Here is a 22,724-nt window from a genome sequence, read left to right on the forward strand (position 1 = left end):
ACACTGCCCTCGTCTTCAACCTCCGGCTGTGCACTATGCTCGGCCTTGTAGAGCTCCTCGTAAGCCTTCTTCCCCGATGCGCTTGGCGTAGACATGCCCGAACTCAATCGCTGCATGATTAGGATCTCACCTCGCTTGGAAACAGGCACTCGGAAGATCCGTCCATGTATCTCGAGCTGCAGATCCGAGAAATACATTCCAAAGAAAGAGAAAGAAAGAAATGCATAGTCGTCTCAGAGGCCTTAGTTTCAGGTTGCACACATTATTTCATAGCGCTTAACTTAATTGCCACACGCTTGTAGCTATATATGTTCTTACATATAAATGAATCTCACGGTATATATATACACCATGGATCAATGGATCAGCCGACTTATCATGCAAGAATGTCCTCGACAGACTTGGCATTCGGCACGGCAAACTCCTTGGCATTTGGCACAGCGAACTCCGTGGCACTATGCTGCTGCAGCTGCTTCTCGGCCTTGGCCTGCTTCTTAAGCCTGGCGAGCTCGATGTCGCGTGCCATCTTGCGGCGGTACATCTCGGCGAAGGTGATGGGCTGGTCCAGTATGGGCGCCTTCCCGTCCCGCACGGCCAGCGGGTGCACCGTCGCGTCGGGCGCCGGGTTCTGGAACGTGGCGATGGACAGGTGGCTGTTAGATTCATTCTTATTCATATTCATCAGATCGGAATACATAGTAATAGGAATACATGCTCATGATTTACAGTATATACACAAAACCTAACACATGAACTACAGAGACATAAAAGGAAGAAAATGGATAGGTGGAGTATGAAGTTGCAGACCATCGAAGGCCGTAGTGGTCGAAGCAGTCGGAGTGGTAGAAGCGCCGGTCGGGATCTCGTTCGCTGATGCCATCTGCGCGCCGGCAGCGACGTTCGGTGGAGAGAGGAGTCGGTGCAGTGAAGTGGTGGCGCAGTGGAGACGGTGTCGGCTTCCCGTCACTGGCTGCGCCCCTCTCGGATCGAGATGGGAAATATCGGTGGGGAGTGGCGGCTCAGGTCAACCTCGTATCAAGAGCCAGCCGGCCCCCACCTTTATTTATAGCGCAGTGTGACGGGGGCCCACCAACCATGTAGGGTTGGGCGCCCCTGATCAGGGCGCGAGAACAAGGCCCAAAAGGCCGTTGGGCCTAACTGGTGAGAGATCAAACCTAACATTCTCCCCCTTATCTCTCATCTTTTCTTCGTTCTTTAATTTCATACTCAAAACTTTCAATTCATATTTTTTCTTGCTTCTATCCTATTCCTTTACAGATTAGTGCATAGAGCTGTCTCATCGTCACAGCAATCAGTGCCGTTAGACTAACAGCCACAACACCCCTCTCCGTATTGGAATGAAATTCTCTCTTGGGCCCTTCATATGTTCGGGAATCATAGGCTTTCCCTTAAACCCATGTCGGCTACGTGTTCTCTGAACACGTTGGGTGGTAAGTCCCTTTGTGAGCGGATCCGCGAGCATTTTGTCTGTATTTATATGCTCAATGATTTATTATATGATCCCAAACTTTATCTTTCACAACATAGTACTTTATGTCAATGTGTTTGGCAGCACCACTTGACCTATTGTTGTGAGCATACTGTACCGCTGGGTTGTTATCACAATACAACCTCATAGGTTCATTTATGTTATCAATCACTTTCAATCCGAGTATGAATTTTTTCAGCCAATTCACCTGCCCCATTGCCTCATAGCATGCTACAAACTTAGCATACATTGTCGAGGATGTAGTTACGGTTTGTTTGGAGCTTTTCCACGATATAGCCCCTCCTGCGAGAGTAAATACATATCCTGACGTTGATTTTCTTTCATCTCCCGCATAATCAGAATCTGAATACCCCTCTATCTGCAGGGAATCAGATCTTCTATACGTAAGCATGAGGCATTTCGTACCCTGCAAATAACGCAGGACTTTCTTCACTAATTTCCAATGTTCAATTCCTGGATTCTTTTGATATCTGCCAAGTAACCCGGTAACAAAAGCTAAGTCAGGGCGTGTACACACTTGAGCATATTGTAAACTTCCAACAGCTGAAGCATACGGTACCGCTTTCATTCGATCAATTTTATATTGGTTCTTGGGACACTGATGTTCCCCAAATCTATCACCCTTGACTATAGGTGCAGGTGAAGGACTACACGCATGCATACTAAATTTCTTCAGGACCTTTTCTATGTATGCCTTTTGCGATAATCCTAGAACCCCCTTTCTTCTGTCTCGGTGAATCTCTATTCCCAAAACGAACGAGGCCTCACCGAGATCTTTCATATCAAAGTTTGAGGACAAGAATTTCTTCATTTCCATTAGTAGATTGATATCACTACTAGCAAGCAAGATATCATTCACATACAAAATTAGGAATATGTACTTTCCATTCTTGAACTTTGCGTAAACGCAATTGTCCTTAACATTTTCCTTAAACCCAAAACCTTTTATCGTTCTATCAAACTTCAAATACCACTATCTTGAAGCTTGCTTCAATCCGTAGATTGATTTCTTTAGGCGGCATCCCATATTTCCTTTTTCTTTTACGACAAAACCTTTTGGTTGTGCCATATAAACATTTTCTTCCAAATCCCCTTTAAGGAAAGCCGTCCTTACATCCATTTGATGTAACTCCAAATCATAGTGGGCTACAAGTGCCATTATAATTCTGAAGGAATCTTTATATGAGACTGGAGAAAACGTCTCATTGTAATCAATCCCTTCTCTTTGCGTAAAGCCCTTCGCCACAAGTCGCGCTTTAAATCTTTCTACATTCCCTTGGAAGTCATATTTGTTTTGTAGATCCATTTACAACCTACTATTTTGGCTCCTTTAGGAATAATTTCTAAGTCCCAAACTTTATTGGTACTCATTGACTTCATTTCATCTTCCATGGCCTTAAGCCACTCTGATGAGTGGTCGCTTCTCATGGCTTCTTCAAATGAGGTGGGATCATCCCCCATCTGAAATTCTTCTGTCTCATAAACTTCATAGTCATCAGTAATAGCTGATCTTCTTATTCTTTGAGACCTTCTAGGTGCCTCTGGCACTTGTTCCACGTTGGGCTGTTGCTATTCTTCCTCACGTGTGACATTTAGTTCTATAGGTTCCTCAAGGACAGGTTCCTCATGTTCATTCATTGTCACCACGGGAGAACTTGCAATATGTGTTGGCACTATAGTGTCCTGCACTATTGGCGCAACAGCAGCAGGTAGCGTGAAGAATGGTTCTTCAACCATCGGAGTGGGTACATGTACCCGCTTCTCCTGTAGGCTGATTTCTCATGCTACCATGCTCCCCCTGATCATGTTATCCTCCAAGAACACAGCGTGTCTTGTTTCTACAATCTTCGTATATCTGTCAGGACAATAGAAGCGATATCCTTTCGATCTTTCTGGATAGCCAATAAAATGACAGCTGACTGTCTTGGAGTCTAACTTTCCTATGTTTGGGTTAAACACTTTTGCCTCAGCCAGACAGTCCCACACACGTAAATGGTTAAGTGAGGGTTCTCTTCCTATCCATAATTCATACGGTGTTTTAGGCACCGATTTACTTGGTACTCGATTAAGTATGTGAATGGCGGTTTTCAGTGCCTCCATCCATAAACTAATCGGTAATGTAGAGTAACTCATCATGCTTCTTACCATATCCATTAAGGTACGGTTACATCTTTCAGCCACTCTATTCTGCTGAGACTCCCCCGGTGTGGAGTACTGAGCGACTATGCCATTTTCCTGTAGAAACTTTGCAAACGGTCCAAGAATTTGGCCATATGGGGTATGTCGCCCATAGTACTCTCCACCTCGGTCTGATCGTACTATCTTGATTTTCTTATTGTGCTGATTTTCAACTTCAGCTTTAAATATTTTGAATTTATCCAATGCTTCCAATCTTTCTTTAATTGGATAAATATTGCCATAACGAGAGTAGTCGTTTATGAATGTTATAAACGAATCATAACCATCTACACTTTTCACAGGAAAAGGACCACATATGTCTGTGTGGATTATTTCTAAAATTCCTGTGCTTCGTTTGACATCTTTCTTAATTTTCTTGACATACTTTCCTTTGATACAATCAACACATTGTTCTAAATCTGAAAATTCTAAGTGCGAGAGAATTGATTCCTTAACCAATCGTTCTATTCTCCCCTTCGAAATATGACCCAAGCGACAATGCCATAATTTCGAAGAGACATTATCAATTCTCTTCCGCTTCTTAGTTACTTCGCAGATGGGGAATCATTCACATTCTCATCGCATATATTGTTCGCATTCTCAGCAAGAGATAATAAATAAAGCTTGTCTTGTCGAAAGGCAAGACCAACACATTTATTATCAACCAGTATCTTACACTTGCCACCACCAAAGTGGCAATCAATTCCATCATCATCAAGTTTCGAAACGCTTATCAAATTTCTACGCAAAGAGGGAACATAAAGTAATTCTTTAAGTCTAAGTACAAAACCATTATTCAATTCTAAAGAAAAAAACTCCAATGGCTTCAACATTGGCTTGCACTCCATTTGCAACTTTAATCGTTCTTTCTCCTCTTTGCAAGGTTCTCGTCTCACTTAACCCCTGTAAGGAATTTGCAACATGAGTAGTTGCTCCTGAATCAACCCACCAAGTGGATTTATCATAACATAAATACAGGGATTCATCTACAAATGTAATAAATTCATCATCTTTCTTTAGCAGAGATTTTAGGAAGTCTGGACAATCTCTCTTGTAGTGTCCCTTCTTGAAGCAATGCTTGCACTGATCTTTTTCAGCTCCACCATACTGCTGATTCTCAGAATTCTGGGGTTTCTTTCCCTGTGAATTGGAGGAAGAGGTCTTATCCCACTTAGGTTTCCCTTGTGGTTTAGAATTCTTGCCATTAAAATTCTTTCTTTTGTTATCCTTCACAAAATGAGCGGATTCACCCTGTGAGGACTTTATCCTCTCCTCTTCTTGAGCACATATTGAGATGAGTCTTTCTATGCTCCATCTTTCAGGCTGCATATTGTAGTTCACAATGAAGGTGTCATATTCTTTTGGCAAAGAAGTAAAAATCAAATGAATCAAGAAATCCTCCTCCTTCAAATTCATTTCCTTTAGCTTAGATGCCGTAGTGTTCATCTTCAAAATGTGCTCTCTTATGCTACCACCGATGAATTTCTCATTCACAAGCTTCTTAATCAGTGAACTTGCTATGGCCTTGGTAGACCCAGTAAACTGACTCTTGATTTTCTCAAGATATTCTATGGCAGTAGCACATTCAGGAATTGAGCCCCTTGTCTGTTCTTCTATGGTGGCCTTGGCCACCAACAGGCACTTACTGTTGGAGAGAGTTCATTGCCTATGTTCAAGGTCATATTTCATTCTTATTTCAGCATGATCACGCTTTCGAGCAGCGAAATCAGCGTCTGATTCATTTTCACCTCTCACCGGGTCCTCTGGCTCAGTAGGACACGGTGAGGTGATGGCAAAATCGACCTCTCCCAACGCAAGTTCCAGTTCATACTTCTTCCGCCACACACGGTGATTGCTCCCATTGAGTGTCGGTATATTTGCAATGTTCACAATGCATTTGCCTCCTGAAACCACACCAGAGTAAGTGAAAAACATTTATATATACATATAAAACCGCATGCTTTAACTCAACGTTGGTCAAATTAAAGCATATAATTCATCTATGCAAACATTTTACATCACCGTTGGGCAGAAGTAAAATTAATGCATAAATTCTCATGAATAAAACATTATAATATTGTTATTAACAACGTTGGTCAGAAAATAACAATACCATAATTTCATAAAAAATATCATAAAATCATAATCTTTTAAAATTAAATTATCCCGTTGGTTCAAATTTAATCAAAGGAGAACAAAAATTATCATGCACAGCGGAAACATTAATAATCTTTCATATTATTATTTTCCAGAAGCACTAAGTACTTTACTGTTTTCTGGCAAAATATCGTTGGATAAAATTTGCACAGAAAAAAATAGTATCAAAATCATTCAAATTCATCAAAAAATATGCATTAAAATTGCTCCTGGAAAATAATAACAAAAAATTTTTCTTTTCACTTCAGCCCAACGCGGCCCAGCTCGCCCATGCGCGCGGCCCAGCCAGCAGCGCGCGCTGCAGCGGCCCAAGACGGCCTAGCGTGGCCCAGCAGCACGCGCGCTAGGGTTTCTGCCCAGCGCAGCCGCATCTGAGCCGTTCATCATATCCGACGGCTGTCCGGCGATTTCGCCAGATCAAAACCGGCAGCTGACCTCCGCCCCCCCCGAAACTCTAAAGTTCATTTCCTTTCTTCTTCCCCGCCTCTCCCAGCCGATTCCAGAGTGAGGGAGCAGCAGCGGTGGAGCCATGGCGTCCACGGTGGCCGGAGGAAATCGGCGCCGCCGCGGGCCCCTTCGCCGGCGGGCGTGCTCGCCCGTGGCTGAGCACGTCGCCGTCGAGTGGCCTCGCAGTGGTGCCCTGCACCCGCGCGCCACGAGGGTGGCCTCGGCTTCATCCCGCACGCCGGTGTGGGTATGGAGAAGTACCGCACGGCGGCGGTCTCTTCCTCTCTTCCCTTCTCTGTTAGCCATGCACAGAGCAGCAGCAGCTGGCGGCCACCCATGGCGGCCGGAGGAGAGGAAACGGCGGCGTCGCCGCAGAGCTTCTCGCCGGCGCGCGTGTTCGCCCAAGGCTGAGCGCGCCGTCATCGAGTTGCCCTGCGTCGGTGCCCTGACCGGCGTCCACGTTAGTCGGTCTGGGTTCCAGTCCCGCACGTCGGCGAGGGCCGACGGCTCGGTCTTTGTCCCGCGCGGTGGCGATGCCGCCGGCGGGATGAGGGCCCAGGTAGGACCCCATTCATTCATTCATGTTAGGGTTAGGGTTAGTTCCTGTTCTTTCCCGATCTGAAATTGGTTCATTCGTTCGATCTTTCTTTTCAATAAAACTGGCTCCGGTACCATTGTTAGATTCATTCTTATTCATATTCATCAGATCGGAATACATAGTAATAGGAATACATGCTCATGATTTACAGTATATACACAAAACCTAACACATGAACTACAGAGACATAAAAGGAAGAAAAGAGATAGGTGGAGTATGAAGTTGCAGACCATCGAAGGCCGTAGTGGTCGAAGCAGTCGGAGTGGTGGAAGCGCCGGTCGGGATCTCGTTCGCTGATGCCATCTGCGCGCCGGCAGCGACGTTCGGTGGAGAGATGAGTCGGTGCAGTGAAGTGGTGGCGCAGTGGAGACGGTAGCGGCTTCCCGTCACTGGCTGCGCCCCTCTCGGATCGGGATGGGGAATATCGGTGGGAAGTGGCGGCTCAGGTCAACCTCGTATCAAGAGCCAGCCGGCCCCCACCTTTATTTATAGCGCAGTGTGACGGGGTCCACCAACTATGTAGGGTTGAGCGCCCCCGATCAGGGCGCGAGAACCAGGCCCAAAAAACCGTTGGGCCTAACTGGTGGGAGATCAAACCTAACCGCGGCTGCACTCTGAATTCACCACCGTCGGCCACGAGCGCGGCGTCCACGCCGTGGTCCACTACCTGGAAGATGCCCCAGTCCTCGCAGGTGGCGGCCACGCGGTCACGGATCTCAGCCCGCCGCTCGCCCCGCCGTCGATGCCCTCGAGCGACACCACCGGCACCTCGTCGCTGAAGCGGTTGTGCGGCACCTTGGGGCGCTTGTCCTCGTCGCGCACAAACGATGCGCGCAGCGTCGCATCCTCCGACGCCGCCGTCGGGAGGAACGGCACCCCGCTGCTTGCCTGGGCCATGGTCTGCTCTGCGTCGTCCTCCTCGCCGCCGCCGCCGCTCGTCGGATCGTGATGATGCTCCGGGACGTGCCGTGATGCGCTGCTGCTAGCCGGTGCTATCGCACTCGCACGCTGCTATATACATATTCCACTGTTATGTAACAGCATGGCCGGCACGTATGCTAGATGACCACTTTTTTTTTTATCGGTCGCTAGCTAACTACTGACGGCTGCTGCTGCTGCAAGTAGCTAGCTGATGACGGGACATCCCGGCGACTCATGCACATCTCCTGTGCACTAACACAACTACTGTATCATATTTTAGTATTTTTTTTTCTTTAAGGAATCGAGCGCTATAATGTAGCGTTTGTTCTGGTCAACGTAACGTGATTTAATTACTGCCAGTAACACATTCTATTATTTAATATTTTGTCTTGTTCATTTGAACTTATCGGCCAACATCAGCCGATTTATCAGCCGAAAAAACCATTAGAACCTTATGGAATTACGGTACAAAGTTGATATACCTCCAGCCTCCTCGCAATCAGATACTGACTCGTCGTGTTCTCCCGCAATCCTATTCTCTTTGTGTTTCAATTGCCGACTCATGACGGGTACCTGTAGCTACCGTTTCACATCGCGGTCCATGGACATGTTAGTAGAGAACAAAGATGTTGTGCCTGAGCACGCATATGCGCGCATTTCTCCTATATTTATTTTGGTGTCCATTCTTTTATTATTACTCAGTTAATATATAATTTTGTCATTGTTTTTTTCTTGAATATGCAAAACCTTGATATACCATTGCATTAAGGTAGAAAGCCGACTTTAACAACACACTGTCGAAGCAAACAAACCCTAGAGCCAAAGCAAACACTTGAGGGGTGACCATACACTCTTGTGGAAGTACTACTCGCTAAACAAACAACCTAAATTGATGGCATCTGCGTGCACCACGGGACTCAACACACGAGCGGTGGCCACTCCATGTGTGGCCACACGTGTCGTCGCATGCTCCTTCACCTGGAACAACTCCTTGATCCTCCTGGCATGGCTAGGTTTAATCACCTCACTCTATATGGCATCGTACCTCGCCATTGAGGCACTAAACGTCGAGACGTCACCGTGCAGCACACCCATTCGTCGTAGTAGAAGCACTTGGGCCCGCTTGGAAGCCGGCACATGAGGGATGTTCTGCGTGACCAGTTGCCTGCTCTGGGTAGGTAGGTGCAGGGTGCCTTGCACGGCTGGTGTGAAAAGTGCATTTGTCCTCTATGTGGGTGCTTGTGTATTGATGATATCTAAATTAGGGGTTAATGTGATCTTAATGAGATATATCGTAGTTATTAGTCCCATAAAAATTCAAAGAGTTAATAAAGATGAAATGATGTCCCTCAATTTCTTCAAGTACAAATGGCGGACGAACTTAAAATGCTCTTCAAGTTTACTTCTCTCGTTTTTTGGTTTAGGTTCGCCGTACTATAAAGAGGGATGTAAGTTTAAGTGGTATGAGGAAGATAGAGTGCTCAAGTATAAAATAAAATCAAAAGAGAGACACTCTAGCACTTCTCGGGCACGTAGAATATTTTTTCGAGACTTTTGGTGTCGGAAATCCCGACTCAGGTTGGAAGTCCCGACGCCCAGTCACTTAGCCTGCGCGGTGACTGTGGCCGTCGGAACTCCCGACGTGAGTCGGAACTCCCAACGGCCGGAAGTCCCAACTCAGGTTGGGAGTCCCGACACCTAGACCTTGGCTGGCCTGCTGTCTGCACTCGTCGGAACTCTCGACGTACATCGGGAGTCCCGATCGTCGAAAGTCCTGACGTACACCGGGAGTTTCGACATTGACCTGCTTGTAGTGACTTTGACCTAGCTGTGAACAGTGTTTTCTTTAGAGGTCGGAAGTCCCGAGATCTGCATCAGAACTTCCGACATAGATCTGAACAGTTGTTGTCAGCATCTGCGGCGTTGGAGTCATTGGATGCAGCTGGGCACGACCGGTTGTAGTCGCGCGTGAGGTGCTAAGAACCTTGCCAACGTTGGCAACGCTGGGGCAGCTTGCAGTTGCCACATGGTGGAATGAATAGAGGCGGTTAAGGCACTCGCCGTGTAGGTCCTCCGAGATGCGCCTCGACAGTCGGCTTCGGTGCAGTCGCTCCTTTCCTGGCTCTGAGTTGTTGCGCCCAGCGTTCGTCTCGTGCAGTAGCACATCACGCCAACTATCCGCATTTGGAGCAGAGATGCGGCACCGGTGAATTCTCCACATCTAGAGCAGAGAAGTGGCGCCGCTGGGCTATGGGAACCTAAGGTCTGAGCTTTTGATGGGATGTACACACCTGTCACCACCACTCACGACCCGGCAAGCCCCACTGACGCCACCCCTGCCGTAGTCAAAAGATTCTTGTCAAGCGAGCACGCGCTTCCGACGATGGGGCTGTCTTCAACGACTGTCGAGGGGTCGACCCCGCCGCTGTGGCTTGGGCGGTGACCGCTTCGATGTTAGAGCATGGTCGGGCCCACACTGGCGGCTGGCAAACGACGTCAAGGTAGGGAGTCGGGGAGGCCATTGGGGAAATCTCTCAATCAGAGTTGCGTCAAGGTAGGCATTGTTTGGAGTAGCCTTCGAACTGTAGCCCCAGCATGTAGAAGGGAGCAGCGATATGAGGGAGGGAGGAGGCTCCATGGGCACTGAGATTAGGGTTGGTTGTGGTCGCTGGTTCCGGAGTGGCCTCCGAAGGCCTGCAGCTCTCGTGCCGAGGTGGATGGCTTATCCCTTTGGCTCCTTTGTCATTGTTTGACTATAAGAAATAATTACGAATTACTCCCTTGTTAGTTATTCTTTTGATTGTACCCGATGTCCCTGAATGAATGAATTTCTCAAGTTATGTTAAGTCAAGCTTTTGTAAATTGATCGAATCTATAGGGAAAAATGTTGTGATTTATAACACCAAATTAATATAATAAAAATATACGTCCTTCGTCCCCGAATAAGTGCACATCACGTTTATCGAGAAGTCAAACTTTTTTAAGTTTGACCAAATATATACAAAAGAATATTAATACTTATGATGTGTAATAAGTATCATTAGATTACTTGCGAAACATACTTTTACACTAAACTTATTTAGAGATATAAATATTGATATTATTTTCTATATACTAAGTTAAACTTAAAAGAAGGTTAACTCCTCCATAAGCGAGAAGTGCACTTTTTTTTAGGACGGAAAGAGTATTTTTATCACTAGTGTCATACATATTTATTCTGTTTTTTATAGATTAGATCAAACGTATAAAAAAATTTTAGCTCAAAACTGTTTTTTATTCTGTTTTTTTATCACTAGTGTCATACAGAAGAGAACATACCACCGCTGACATGACATTCCATCAAGCACTGCACGGTCGAACTGTACAGCGCCTTGAAGGTGGGGCCATTGGGATAGCTAACCGGTCTGGGCTGGAGCGGGAGGTTACTGTCACAGACCCATACCATACAATACATTCCAAGGATTTGTATGGACGAGGGGCGCCTTGCGTGGAAAAAAAATTAGATGGATACGGTATCCACCCAGCCTCCTGTGCATACACACTCTAATTAGGCTCCATGTGTCCCATCCAGAGAAAACGACGGTTGTGCTTCATTTGCTGTTCACCCTGCTTTGCCTCTGGTCCCACACTGTCGTGCGCGGCTCCAGTAGCCCAGGCTCCCGTCCGCTATGGTTGCCATCAGATCCCTACGACGTCCACATGGCACCATCTGACAGTATGTATGCATGGCTAACTACGTGTGTACTGTCCCCACCAAATTTTCTTCCGCCCTGCGTGGAAAAAAATTGGGTGGATACACCTTTACGTGGGCCTCAAGATGGCAACAGGTACTCGAAACTGACTGGTTTTTACCCTATTAGGGTAAGGATATAGGCTAATTCCTCTACCTATGGATTTGTTAATGGACAAAAAGCCACACCCAACGGGTTTGTGGGCGTGGGTCTAGGGGTGTATATAGTCAAGCAAGCAGCCAAGCGACAGCGAGTGGCGAGACGACGACCCGAGGCGAGCGAAAGCCCATGCCGGTAGGCTTTGACTTGAGGTTTGAAGCAATTGATTCAGGATTGGAAAGTAAACTTAAATGACATTGAATAGATAAAGAAAGATGGTGAAAATTTCAGAAGATGTTATGGATTAAAACTTGTCGATACTATTTCCGACGAATAAGAGTTTTGAAAACTCGAATATAGAACCACACTGACAATTAACTGGCCTTAGTTTAAAGGACGTGCTAGCGCCTGGATGTCTGGACGGACATGCGCGTCTGAATGGACGCGCAACCCACCTCCGTCCACCTCGCTCCGACTCAAACACGCAACTCGCCCTCAATGCTGCGCCCGCCGCTCCTCGCGTCTAGACGGCCGCGTAGCCCGCCCCGTCCACCTCACCCCTGCTTCGCACGCGCACCCTGCCCCATCGCTGCGCCCCGCTCCTTTCCCCTAACCCCTTCCTCTCTCTCCATGTGGGAGGACCCGGGAGCCATCTCCTAACTTGCTGCGCCCCCATCCTTCGCCCCTAGCTCGCCGTGCCCCATCCCCCGGCGCCTGGGACGTGTATCCATCACTCACCGTGCCTCTTTGAAACACTTGCAACATGAAACACTTGGATGCAACATACGTCTGACACAGATCAAACATTTAAAACATAGGCCCCGTTCGCTTCGCTGAAAAAACAAGCCGAAACACTGTTCCCGCCAATTTGTTTTGAGAGAAAAATACTGTTTCGGCTGAAAAAATAAGCTGAAAAGTACGGATTATAAGACAAGTGAACAGGGCCATACTGTTGTAATATATATGTGAAACATATGCAACATCTCGGTCGAGGTCAAGTCTTTTTTGATGTGATAGGCGAGCAGTGGTTTTTTGAGTGAGGTGCGGTGTGTGAGGCGTTGTTGTTTTGGGTTACGGGGTTTTACACCCCTTTTCTTCTTCTTGATATATAATGATACGTAGCTCTGCTGCGTGTTCGAGAAAAAAACATATGCAACATCCAGATAAAACACTTGCAACATGTGTGTGAAACATATGCAATATCTAGATAACACTTGCAACATGTGTGTGAAACATATGTAACATCTAGATAAAACACTTGCAACATGCATGTGAAACATATGCAACATACAAATAAAACACTTGCAACATGCGTGCGAAACAAATATAACATCCAAATAAAACATACAACATATGTCTAAAACAGATAATTTTTTTTAAACAAACGCTTGCAACATACCTCTGAAAACACTTGCAAAATATGCAACATGTGCAACATCCCGATCTATTTTTGCAACATCCATATGTAACAATTACAGTATACCTCTGAAACACTTGAAACATACATTTGCTACATAACGAAGAGGAAAGCCGGGGTCGGTAGGTTTTGGTCGTCAAGGTGGGATCTAGTGGCGAGCGGCGGCGCGCGAGCACCGCCAGGACCAACAACAGCGCGCGAGCACCACCGCGGCGTCCGGATGGGGCGGACGCCATGGCCAAGCATTATCGATAAACTGTTGATAGCTGACCGGTCCAGGTACTGCAGTTGAAACTTGTCTACCTTCTTTTATTACCCGTATTGAAATGTAGAACATGAAACCCCACTAGAAGAACTAACCGGCCTTAGTTTGAACTCTTGATAGGTTTTTTGTGTGCATATTTAACTCTTGATAGTTAATCGATCGGTCCATGCACTTTGAGCAATGGAAAACCTAACTGACTAAAGTACTCGGATATGGTTGGCAGAGAATACGAGGGTATATATATGGTCACATGATTAAAAATGCACGGGATGTGTTGCCTGAAGGATTAATCGAAGTAGACTTCTCATATGTACAGAAGAGCAAGGAGTTTCCATTTATGAGATGACTACATGATCGTCCGTTACAATAGGAGGAAAAAAATCAATTAAACGTCCATGGAAAATATGAATGGGAATGCCCCCCATGTACAATTGTTTATCTTACCCCTTTCTTTAAACTTAGCTATAATTTATTATTAATGTTTCAGATGTATTATTTGACGATGAATATGACACCCATAATTATAATTTAATTTTAATGATGATAATAATATCATATTGTCTTATTAAATATATGTCAAATTAAAATACATTTTAAGACATTTTTTCTTCTCTGCAAAGGACGAACATATTTAGATGTAAATATATCATAGCTTTAATTTATACATGGTATAGCTAAGTATCAAGTTATGTGACTTTCATTGAAAATAGATTAAAAATATGTAATTCTAATCTTAGAACTAAGTCAAGGAGTTTGTTACCGACGTGCTAGGGACTAGTTTGTCCACTAATAATTATGATTGGAGACTTGTCTTGACTTTCCTTGTGGTGGGCCTTATCAGGTCAGGGATTAGTTGGACCATGTGACAACAAACTCTTCAAGATTTTAGTTCAGAGTTTGATTAGTTAGACCATTGATTGACTGAACCAACTTCTAAGATGACGGGTTTTGTTTCTAATAAAAATACAATAATAATGTGGTGGTGGAACTATTCCTTTGTCAAGAAACTATCACGTCCATTTTATTTTGTTTTTATATTAACACAATATTACATTGTTATTATTTATCTAATTCTCTTTGCACTCCTAGAGTCCTAGTTCTTTTTGCACTCCTGGACTGGCCGCCTCCTGAAACAAATGATACCAACGAAGAATCAAAGCGTGATGTTGTAGGAAAAAAACATAGTTCTCTTTCTGAGGTGGGGAAAAAATGAAGAATAAGAAACCACCAATGAAGAATCAAAGCGTGATATGTTGGGAAAAAAAAGGAAACGCAGAATCGGAAACCGACGGCGCAAGTGGAAAACAGCCATGAAAATACGACTATAAGGTCTTTGGACAAAATGATCAGAAAAATTTGGGAAACAGGAAACACGCCTGTGGAAAGAACGTGACAAAGGTGAAAAATAGGAAACGGACCCGTGGAAAAAAATTCAGAAACAGAAAACGCGCGCCTGTGCAGGACGTGGAGAAAATTGGAAACAGGAAACACAGATCCTTGTGAACCATTTGTGAACTCCGATGTATGTGAGATACTTGTGAACCATTTGTGAACTATAATGTAACATGTGACTGGTTATATTAAATCATGTACGATCTTAGCCTGTATGTTGGTTGGTTTGAGATCCTTTGTGATTTCATCGGACTACCGGGTTTATATGGGCTCAAGTATGATAGTTTCATCGCTTCGGTGATTGCTATTGTACTTGTGCTCTTATAAATTGGACGGTTCTGTTACAACACCTATGATACTACTAGAGACCATGTCAGATTTTACGCATCCTGAGTGCCACGGCACGGCGCGGTGTGGAAGACTTTTTTTCTATCTTAATATAAAGATAGACATATATAGCTCTTTGTGTATTAAAAAGAAGATTTTACAAGGGTCATCCGTCCATGTATCTAGAACTGCAGATTTGAGAAATGTAATTCCAAAGAAAGAGAAACAAAAGTATCATCTAGTGAAATGGACCAAATTTGCAAAAGCAAGAAAAATATTTGAAAATGAATTTAAGCCTTTTGTGTAATTGGTGGTGGAAACTTGAGAAGGAATCTGGATTGTGGCAAGATATTGTCACATATAAATATTTGAAAAGGGACTCAGTTTGTTCTATGAAACACGAGCATTCTGACTCCTCCATTTGGACTGATCTCCTTAAAGTAAAAAACATCTATCTGCAAGGTAGAAAGATGAAAGTTAAAAATGGCAAGACCACCCAGGTTTGGAAGGACACTTGGCTTTATAGCGATCCTCTTTATCTTCTTTTCCCTGACCTTTTCAAATTATGTGATCAGCAAAACATCTTTGTCTTTTAGATGGTCAGTGGCATGATCCCTGTCACTTTCTGTAGATGATTGACTGCAGAACTCAAGTCTGAATGAGAAAAAATAGTCAAAGATGCTTTAGAAACCCAGTTAGATTCTAAGCAGAATATAGTGTTCTAGAAACTGGAGAGCAGTGGCAAATTTTCAGTAAAATCTACCTACAATGCACTTACAAGTTCTGATGGTGGATCCACTTTCAAACATACCTGGAAGGGGAAAATTCCTGCTAAAATTAAGATCTTCCTAAGGTTAGTGGCAAACAATGCCATTTTAACTAAAGATAATATGATCAGGAGGCAATGGAATGGGGGATACATCTTGCTATTTCTGTCATCAACCTAAATCAGTAACCCACCTTCTTTTCACATGTTCTGGTTCTAAGATTGTTTGGGATACAATTGCTACATGCCTTGATGCCAATAATATCCCTACTTCTTTTGATCAAAGATGGAAATGGTGTGAGAAGTGGATTCCCAATGGGAAACAATTCTTCGCTGTTGGAATTGCAGAAATTTGCTGGTCAATATGGGAAAAGATTCCACAATTCTATAGAGATTATATGCCATGCTTGTGCACTCATGAAATTTTGGTCAGGTCTTCAAAAAGAAGATGACAAGGAAGCGCTGATCAAGGGAGTCACCATGTTCAAGATTGTCGTGCAGCTGCTGTCCAAGACTCACCAAGTCGTTGTGCGGACCAATACGCTGCAAGACGCCACCAGAGATGATGAAACAGAGCAAGATCCAGAACATTGAAGCAGTCTAGGAAGCCGCTAGCCCTAATTATGATGTGAAGTTCTTTGGTAGCTTTAGTTATCATTCCCTAGGTTGTACTCTGGCATTGGAGTTAAAATGTAACACCCTCGGTGTTATGCCTTAAACCAACTACTAAAACATGTCATGAGCATCATGTTTATGTGATAATGCATGTGATAAAATGTGTAGATAAATTTTTTGTAACTTAAAATGATCAATAAAAATGCTAAATGAAAGTTGATTCAATAGCTCATGTATATCAAGTAGGGTTAAAAACCAACTTTTATTAAGCAAAAATACTATAGAACATGTGTGTGATACTTAAATAAAGTTTGAAGTACAAACTTTGTAGATGGCAATGCAACTTTTGCTGTAGAGAAATAACATTGCTAGTTAGTAATTCTAGTAGCTTAGAAAGGGAACTTGAAATTGAATTCAGCCAATACTTAGAAGATTCTTTATGTTTATTGACAACTAGACAATGCCAGGTTTGGGGATTTATTTTGTGAATTTGAGTTAAGAGGTGGTGTCGTGTTTTAGCTCAGATTGGTAGCCTAATAGACCCTCTTTAGCATAGTGAAGGCGGTTTAGTGACAACCTCAATCGTTTAGTTGCTATCGATGCTTTAAAATTCGTGCACGGCACGTTCTCGGGCTGGCTTGCTGGGTGGACGCGGTCACCAAGCTCGGGCGCTCGGCGTCACCATGCGGGTCGCGCGTGTGCACGCTGCCACGCGTGGCCAGTCATGGCTGCCTCTGGCCTGGCTGTGGCCCTGCCGCCGCTGGCCCCGTCGCGCGGAGCCGCTTGTGCTACCGCCTGCCCCGCCACGCCCCGCGCCGTGATGGAGCTGCTGCCGGTGCCATCACCTCGTCGTCACGTCCACACTGCTACACTGCCTCGCATTGCCACTACCGATGCCACAACGACGCTGTGCTGCGCTGCCGCTCGCCTTGTCCCCGCGCGCACGTGGGCTGTCCCGACTACCTTGTGCCCTCTCCTCGCCTTAATGACGCTGTGGCCGCGCATGCCGCTCCCCCACCTGCCTCCACGCGCACGCACATGGTTTGACCATGTTGTCGCATAGCGGGTGCGCAGACGCTGCCTCGGGTCTGGCCGACCGCTTGCCGCTAAGGCGAAGATGAGCCGAGCCAGACCTGCTCCTCTCTCTCTGCCACCGTGATCGATCGACCCCGCTCACTTAATTCGGCATGGTTGAGTCATAATTGCCCGATTCATCACGTCCCTGACTTCTCTATTAAGCCACCTGACCCCTCCCCCGACCCCACCCAACCTTGAAGCGAGCACGGCCAAGCTCCAATTTGGAGTTTTCCCCGCCACCGTGCCATTAAGGCCGCGCTCGGCCATGGTCGAGGGCAGCCCTCCTACCGTCCCTCCTGAGCCAATTCGCCTGCACCACTAGCTTCGCCTTGCCTTCCTCTCCACCTTGCGCACGCTAGTGGAACCGCTATCGCCTCCCCATCATCGCTGATGCGACCGTTCCGTTGCGGTGCACCACAGTACGGCTTGGCCGCATGTGGCGAGCCCTCCTCCATCATCATCCGCCCTAACCGTCACCTCAACCTGATCCATGGTAGCCTCCTGATGCTCACGCGCTAACTAATTAGGTCTGTAGTTACCCAAGCTCACCGGAACAGTGGCGCCATCGTCGTGGATGGCCGCACGCCGCTGCAGCCTTCCCTAGCAAGTCGTATCACCCCGCACCGCCGGTTAGCGTAGCCACTCGGGTTGCAGATGGTGACTGACCCGTTAGGTGGTCTACCATAGGTCCTAGGTGGCTGGTGCAGCCATGCTGTGTCACCGGCCGCCGTGCACTGAGTCACCGGAGGTGTGCACGACAGGGGGTTAATTGAAAATGTTTGAGAGAGGGGAACATAGTGTTAGTACTTAGTTATAATTCGAGAGAAGTTTGAGGTCTCTTTTGCAAAATCGCCAGCGCGCGCGGTTTTCTCCCCGCCGTGGTCCGTCTCGCGCTACAGGCCGGCCTCGCGTGGGCCACGCATGTGGGCCACGCGGGATAATTCGTTTTTCTTTTTCATAAGGGATTAGAAATAGTTTTCTTATTTAATTTCTGAGCTTATCTTTGACAATTAATATAAAATCATGTAGGTGTCCAAAAATTGTGAAACAAATTTTGTTAGATTCATAAAATTGTGCTCTATCTATTGGTGTATTTAGTTCATATATATATGTTGATACCAGGAGCTAATAAATCATTTGAGAATGCTTCATATTATTAAATTAATCATTGTAGGAATTTTTGTGGTATATTGGAGCTAGCTTTGGTCCTGAAATTTTTATAGTAGCTTCATGGTATTATTATGTACTCACTATAATTTTTGTAGCCTTAGGGTAGACTAAGCATTAGGGTAGTTAAATGCTATTTGTTTCAATATACGTTAAATCACTAGAAGAAATAAAGATATATCCTTAATTTGCCAAGCTAATGGTTTGTTAGTTGAATCCAACACTCTGCTTGATGAAGATGATAGTTAGCTTAGTATCTTAGTCATTAGAGCTATCTTAGTAGCTTAGTATGTGTATTCTTATTTTAAGAGTTGTTGTTGCCTAAATGCTAAGTGTTGTATCATCATCGCATGCATGTAGAGAACGAGTTGGTGGAGATAGTGACCACCGACGATCGCGAGTTTGAAGAGATCATCAAGGAGTATGAGGAGGAGATCCTCATGAGGGAGGAAGTCCCAAAGCCGCCATTGATTGCCTCAGCTGACATCGCGCCTGCCCAAGGCAAGCCCCGGTGCATAACCCCTTATTTTTGATAATCACTGCTTATATATGTTATGTGCATTTATGTTATAGGAATTTTATGGAAACCACATGCATAGATATACCTGTCCTAAGAGTCTTACTAGTGTAGGTTCAAGTAGATGCTATGCTTAGGTCATCGGTAGCGTGAGTAACCTACCGTTGCTCACAATGATGGATTATTATTACTCTCATAATAAAATGATGAAAGAAAAATAGAGACAGGGTAGGGATATTGTATGGGTATTGGTGGGTGTAACAGGTTGTGTCCCATGGCCAACGGGGCTTAGCTTGGTTATACTATTTTCCCTGTTTGTGTCGATTTAGGACCGTCCGTTGCTGTGGATGGTAGTCAGGTCACAAACTTATTATCATGAGCACATACTTTCTTATGGGAGCGGGAAGACTCATTACGCTCTTGTCATGGCTTCCGGCTCTTTCCGGACCGACTGGAGGCGGGGAAAGGTGAAGGTCTAAGCACCATGTTGAGACCGGGTCTCAAGTGTGGGGGCTTGGAGTCCAAGTTTAGACGGGGACCTAGACCCCATGACAGGAGTGGAATGAGTTAGTCTTCCTTGTGCCTAGGGCATAAGCGGGGCATGTATTTCGGGGTACCCAGTTGGGATACATTGGTTCGTGAATTGCTGTTTCCGTTAGATGGTACAACTTGGCTATGGTCTAGCACTATAGTAAGAACTAGAAGATGAAAGATGATAAAATGATTCTGATTGCTCAACCCTTGCTTGAAAGTAGAACACGTGCTTACTTAGAATGGTTAGCTAATGAAGTAATCTTGACTGCTAATAAAACTTGATCTTAAGGACGTACTCCTAGTAATGCTTTTCGCAAACAAAAAGAAAACAACAAATCCATATTACCTATCATACTCCTTGGAGTCGTGAAGCTATTTCCACTAGTCGGCTAAGTCTTGCGAGTACATTGTGCACTTAGGGTTTATTTTACCCCTGTTGCAGGTGCAGCTTGAGGAGTAGCTCTTGTGTGGAGGATTCTTTTGGTGGGCACAGACGGATCCTTGTATCATTTCTGCTAGATGTTTATTTTTATTCCGCTGTTTCATTATCGCACTCTAAACTCTGGGATTATAATAAATAATTTCCAAGAACTCTTGTTGTATGAAACGGACTAAGTATTGTAAATGCGTACTCATTATCAGATTCTAGAGGTAAATTGTGGATTGATTCGAGTTCTCCCGTAGGGTGTGCTCTACGGAACTGTCTAATGTAGCTAACTTTTAGGGTGCTTAGTGTCTAGTGGAAGACGAGTGCCTCTGAAAGCGTGTTATTTCGGGCGGTTCTGCCACATAAAACTCTCTTTCTTTCCTTTTCCTGAACCTCTTTATGCTGCTCTGTTTATTCTGAATAATCTTCAAACTCTGTTGTATTTCCGTTTTAATGCAATGGAAATGGGGAGTCTCCCTAATTCAAAAAGAAAGAAAGAGAAAGAAGGAAATGCATAATCGTCATTCCAAATCCGATGATTCCTTGAATTTTTGTTAAATAATATTTTTAATGATTAATTGCAAATCTAGCATTTGGATTGTAAGAATTGTAAATATAGTGTACTGTCGACTTTTGGCTAGCTGATTGGGACCCTATCGGCAACTGATGGGCCGATAGGTCCCTGTTGGTGAGCCAGCAGTCGACTAGGTACCTGACCAAGCTAGATAGGACAGCCCAGTGGACCTATATCGGCTCGACAGGCATGTCGGCACCCGGTTAGCCGACAGGCCCTAAAATATCTAACCGGTCATCTTCTCCCTTGCGCTCTGTCTCTTGCTCGCTCTTTCTCTCTCGCTCTGCACCAGTGCATCGTCGGCTGCCGCTTCTCCTCCACCGCGCGGGTGGCTTTGGCTCGCCGCCGGCCACTGGATCCGATGGAGGGCTTGCCGCCACCGCCGGCCCCCTGGACCGTGTGGGCCGCCGCCGGCCCCTCAGGTATGTTTTTTTTTCTTTTTTTAGGTAGTTTAGTTTATTAGTTTAGTTAGGTTTTGGTAGTTTGATTTTTTAGTTTAGTTAGATTTTGTTAGTTTAGTTTATTAGCTAGATTTAGTTAGGAGTACTTTTAGTTTTAGGGTTAGTTACAAGTTTTTTTCTGTCTAGGGTTAGTTAGTTTAGTTAATATTTTTTCTTTTGGGGTAGAGTTAGTTGTAGATTAGGGTTAGTTCCATGCAGCCACACGCGTTTGTTGCTTCCCTGTGCCGGTAGAGGCCCTCCTAGCTTTCTAGTGCACCTCTACCGACTCAGGGTACTACGCATATGGAGTCGACCCCACCTGCACGACAGCGACGTCCTTCATACCAGTGGACTTACCCTACGACCCAGGTTCATCATCGAGGTGCGCAGGCACCTAAGTGTGGTCGTCGTGTAGGTTAAGCATGAAGGACTATATGGTTGTATGCTAGCATGGATGTATGCATGCGGACTAATGTACTCTTGGATTTGTGATGCTAACTAATGAATTAATGTGCGCACCTTTGCAATGAAGTCAACGCTCCAATACAGTCCCTCGCCTGCATCGTGGCAAAAGACAATTAAAACGTAAAATGATATTGTTTAGCCTTGCATCGAGTTTTCTAGCCAAAGATGGTTGTGTTCGTCAAAAAAGTATCACATCGGGTGATGGCTGTGTCTAGAAAAGAAGGAATACATCATGAAATAGAGGTATCAGTAACTGGGCAGCCGACTATCCCTATCGGCCCTCCAGCTACCGATAGGGTCCCTATCATTGCCAATAGGCTATTTTGGCTGGTGTCGGCTACCACGTGTGCGCCACGTAGGCCTATTGGCTACTGAGTAGCTGACAGGATGCTAGATGTCAAATTTTTGTATAACAACTTCTAGATTTGCAATTAATCATTAAAAAACATTATTTAAAAAATGTGTGATTCCTTGTCCTTAACACGCTGTCTCCGTGTGCGGTAGGTTCTCTCTGCCCCCGTGGAAACACAAGATGTGCCATACCCGTGTGGAAGCCCAAAACTATGCAGATCATCACTTTCCCGGAGCCAGCACAAAGTTGGGTTGGGACCTGTAGCTGAGCCCACATCTCCTCGACACCTCTTCCACCGCCAGCCCTCGTTGGCCGCTGTTACGCCCTCGCACAGACAAAGCCTCCACTTGGACTTTGTCCGATGTCCTGAGACCTCCCTCCTATAGCGCCTGGGCCAGTCGATTAGTCTAGGGCCAAACACTTGCGTTGGCGAGAGCCGAGTGCGGAAAGCAGAAGCCTCTATGTGTCTGGCCGTGGTGGCCCAGCAGCTGGGAGTGCGCATTCATCTACCTCCACCACTGGCAAGTGGTGATTGCGCGGTTGTCAGCTCGACCATATATACGCATGCTTTGCTTCCCCTTCCTTTCTCTAATCCAAATGGTCGTAATACTGCTTGAATACTTGATACATCATCACCACCATGCTTGTGGGTGCTCTAGCCAGCTAGCCATTCCTATTGGGCTGCTTGCCTAGCTGGTTTGTCTAAACAAATAAAGCGGTATGTGCCGACAGAATTGTTAAGAGCGAT

At 45.3% G+C, this 22,724-nt stretch overlaps 1 protein-coding gene across 1 annotated transcript; it reads right to left on the reverse strand.

The window, feature by feature from the left end:
- Nucleotides 1-376: 376 nt before the first annotated feature.
- LOC136492472 (flavanone 3-dioxygenase 1-like) lies at nucleotides 377-7,787 on the reverse strand. The gene is made up of 2 exons (XM_066488477.1): nucleotides 7,558-7,787; nucleotides 377-653 (listed from the first exon to the last, which is right to left on the reverse strand). The coding sequence occupies exons 1-2, from the start codon at nucleotides 7,785-7,787 to the stop codon at nucleotides 377-379; spliced, it is 507 nt and encodes a 168-aa protein (XP_066344574.1).
- Between the last annotated feature and the right edge of the window lie 14,937 nt (nucleotides 7,788-22,724).

The sequence above is a fragment of the Miscanthus floridulus genome, chromosome 11 (genome assembly GCF_019320115.1).
Source record: "Miscanthus floridulus cultivar M001 chromosome 11, ASM1932011v1, whole genome shotgun sequence".
Classification (NCBI taxonomy): Eukaryota; Viridiplantae; Streptophyta; class Magnoliopsida; order Poales; family Poaceae; genus Miscanthus; species Miscanthus floridulus.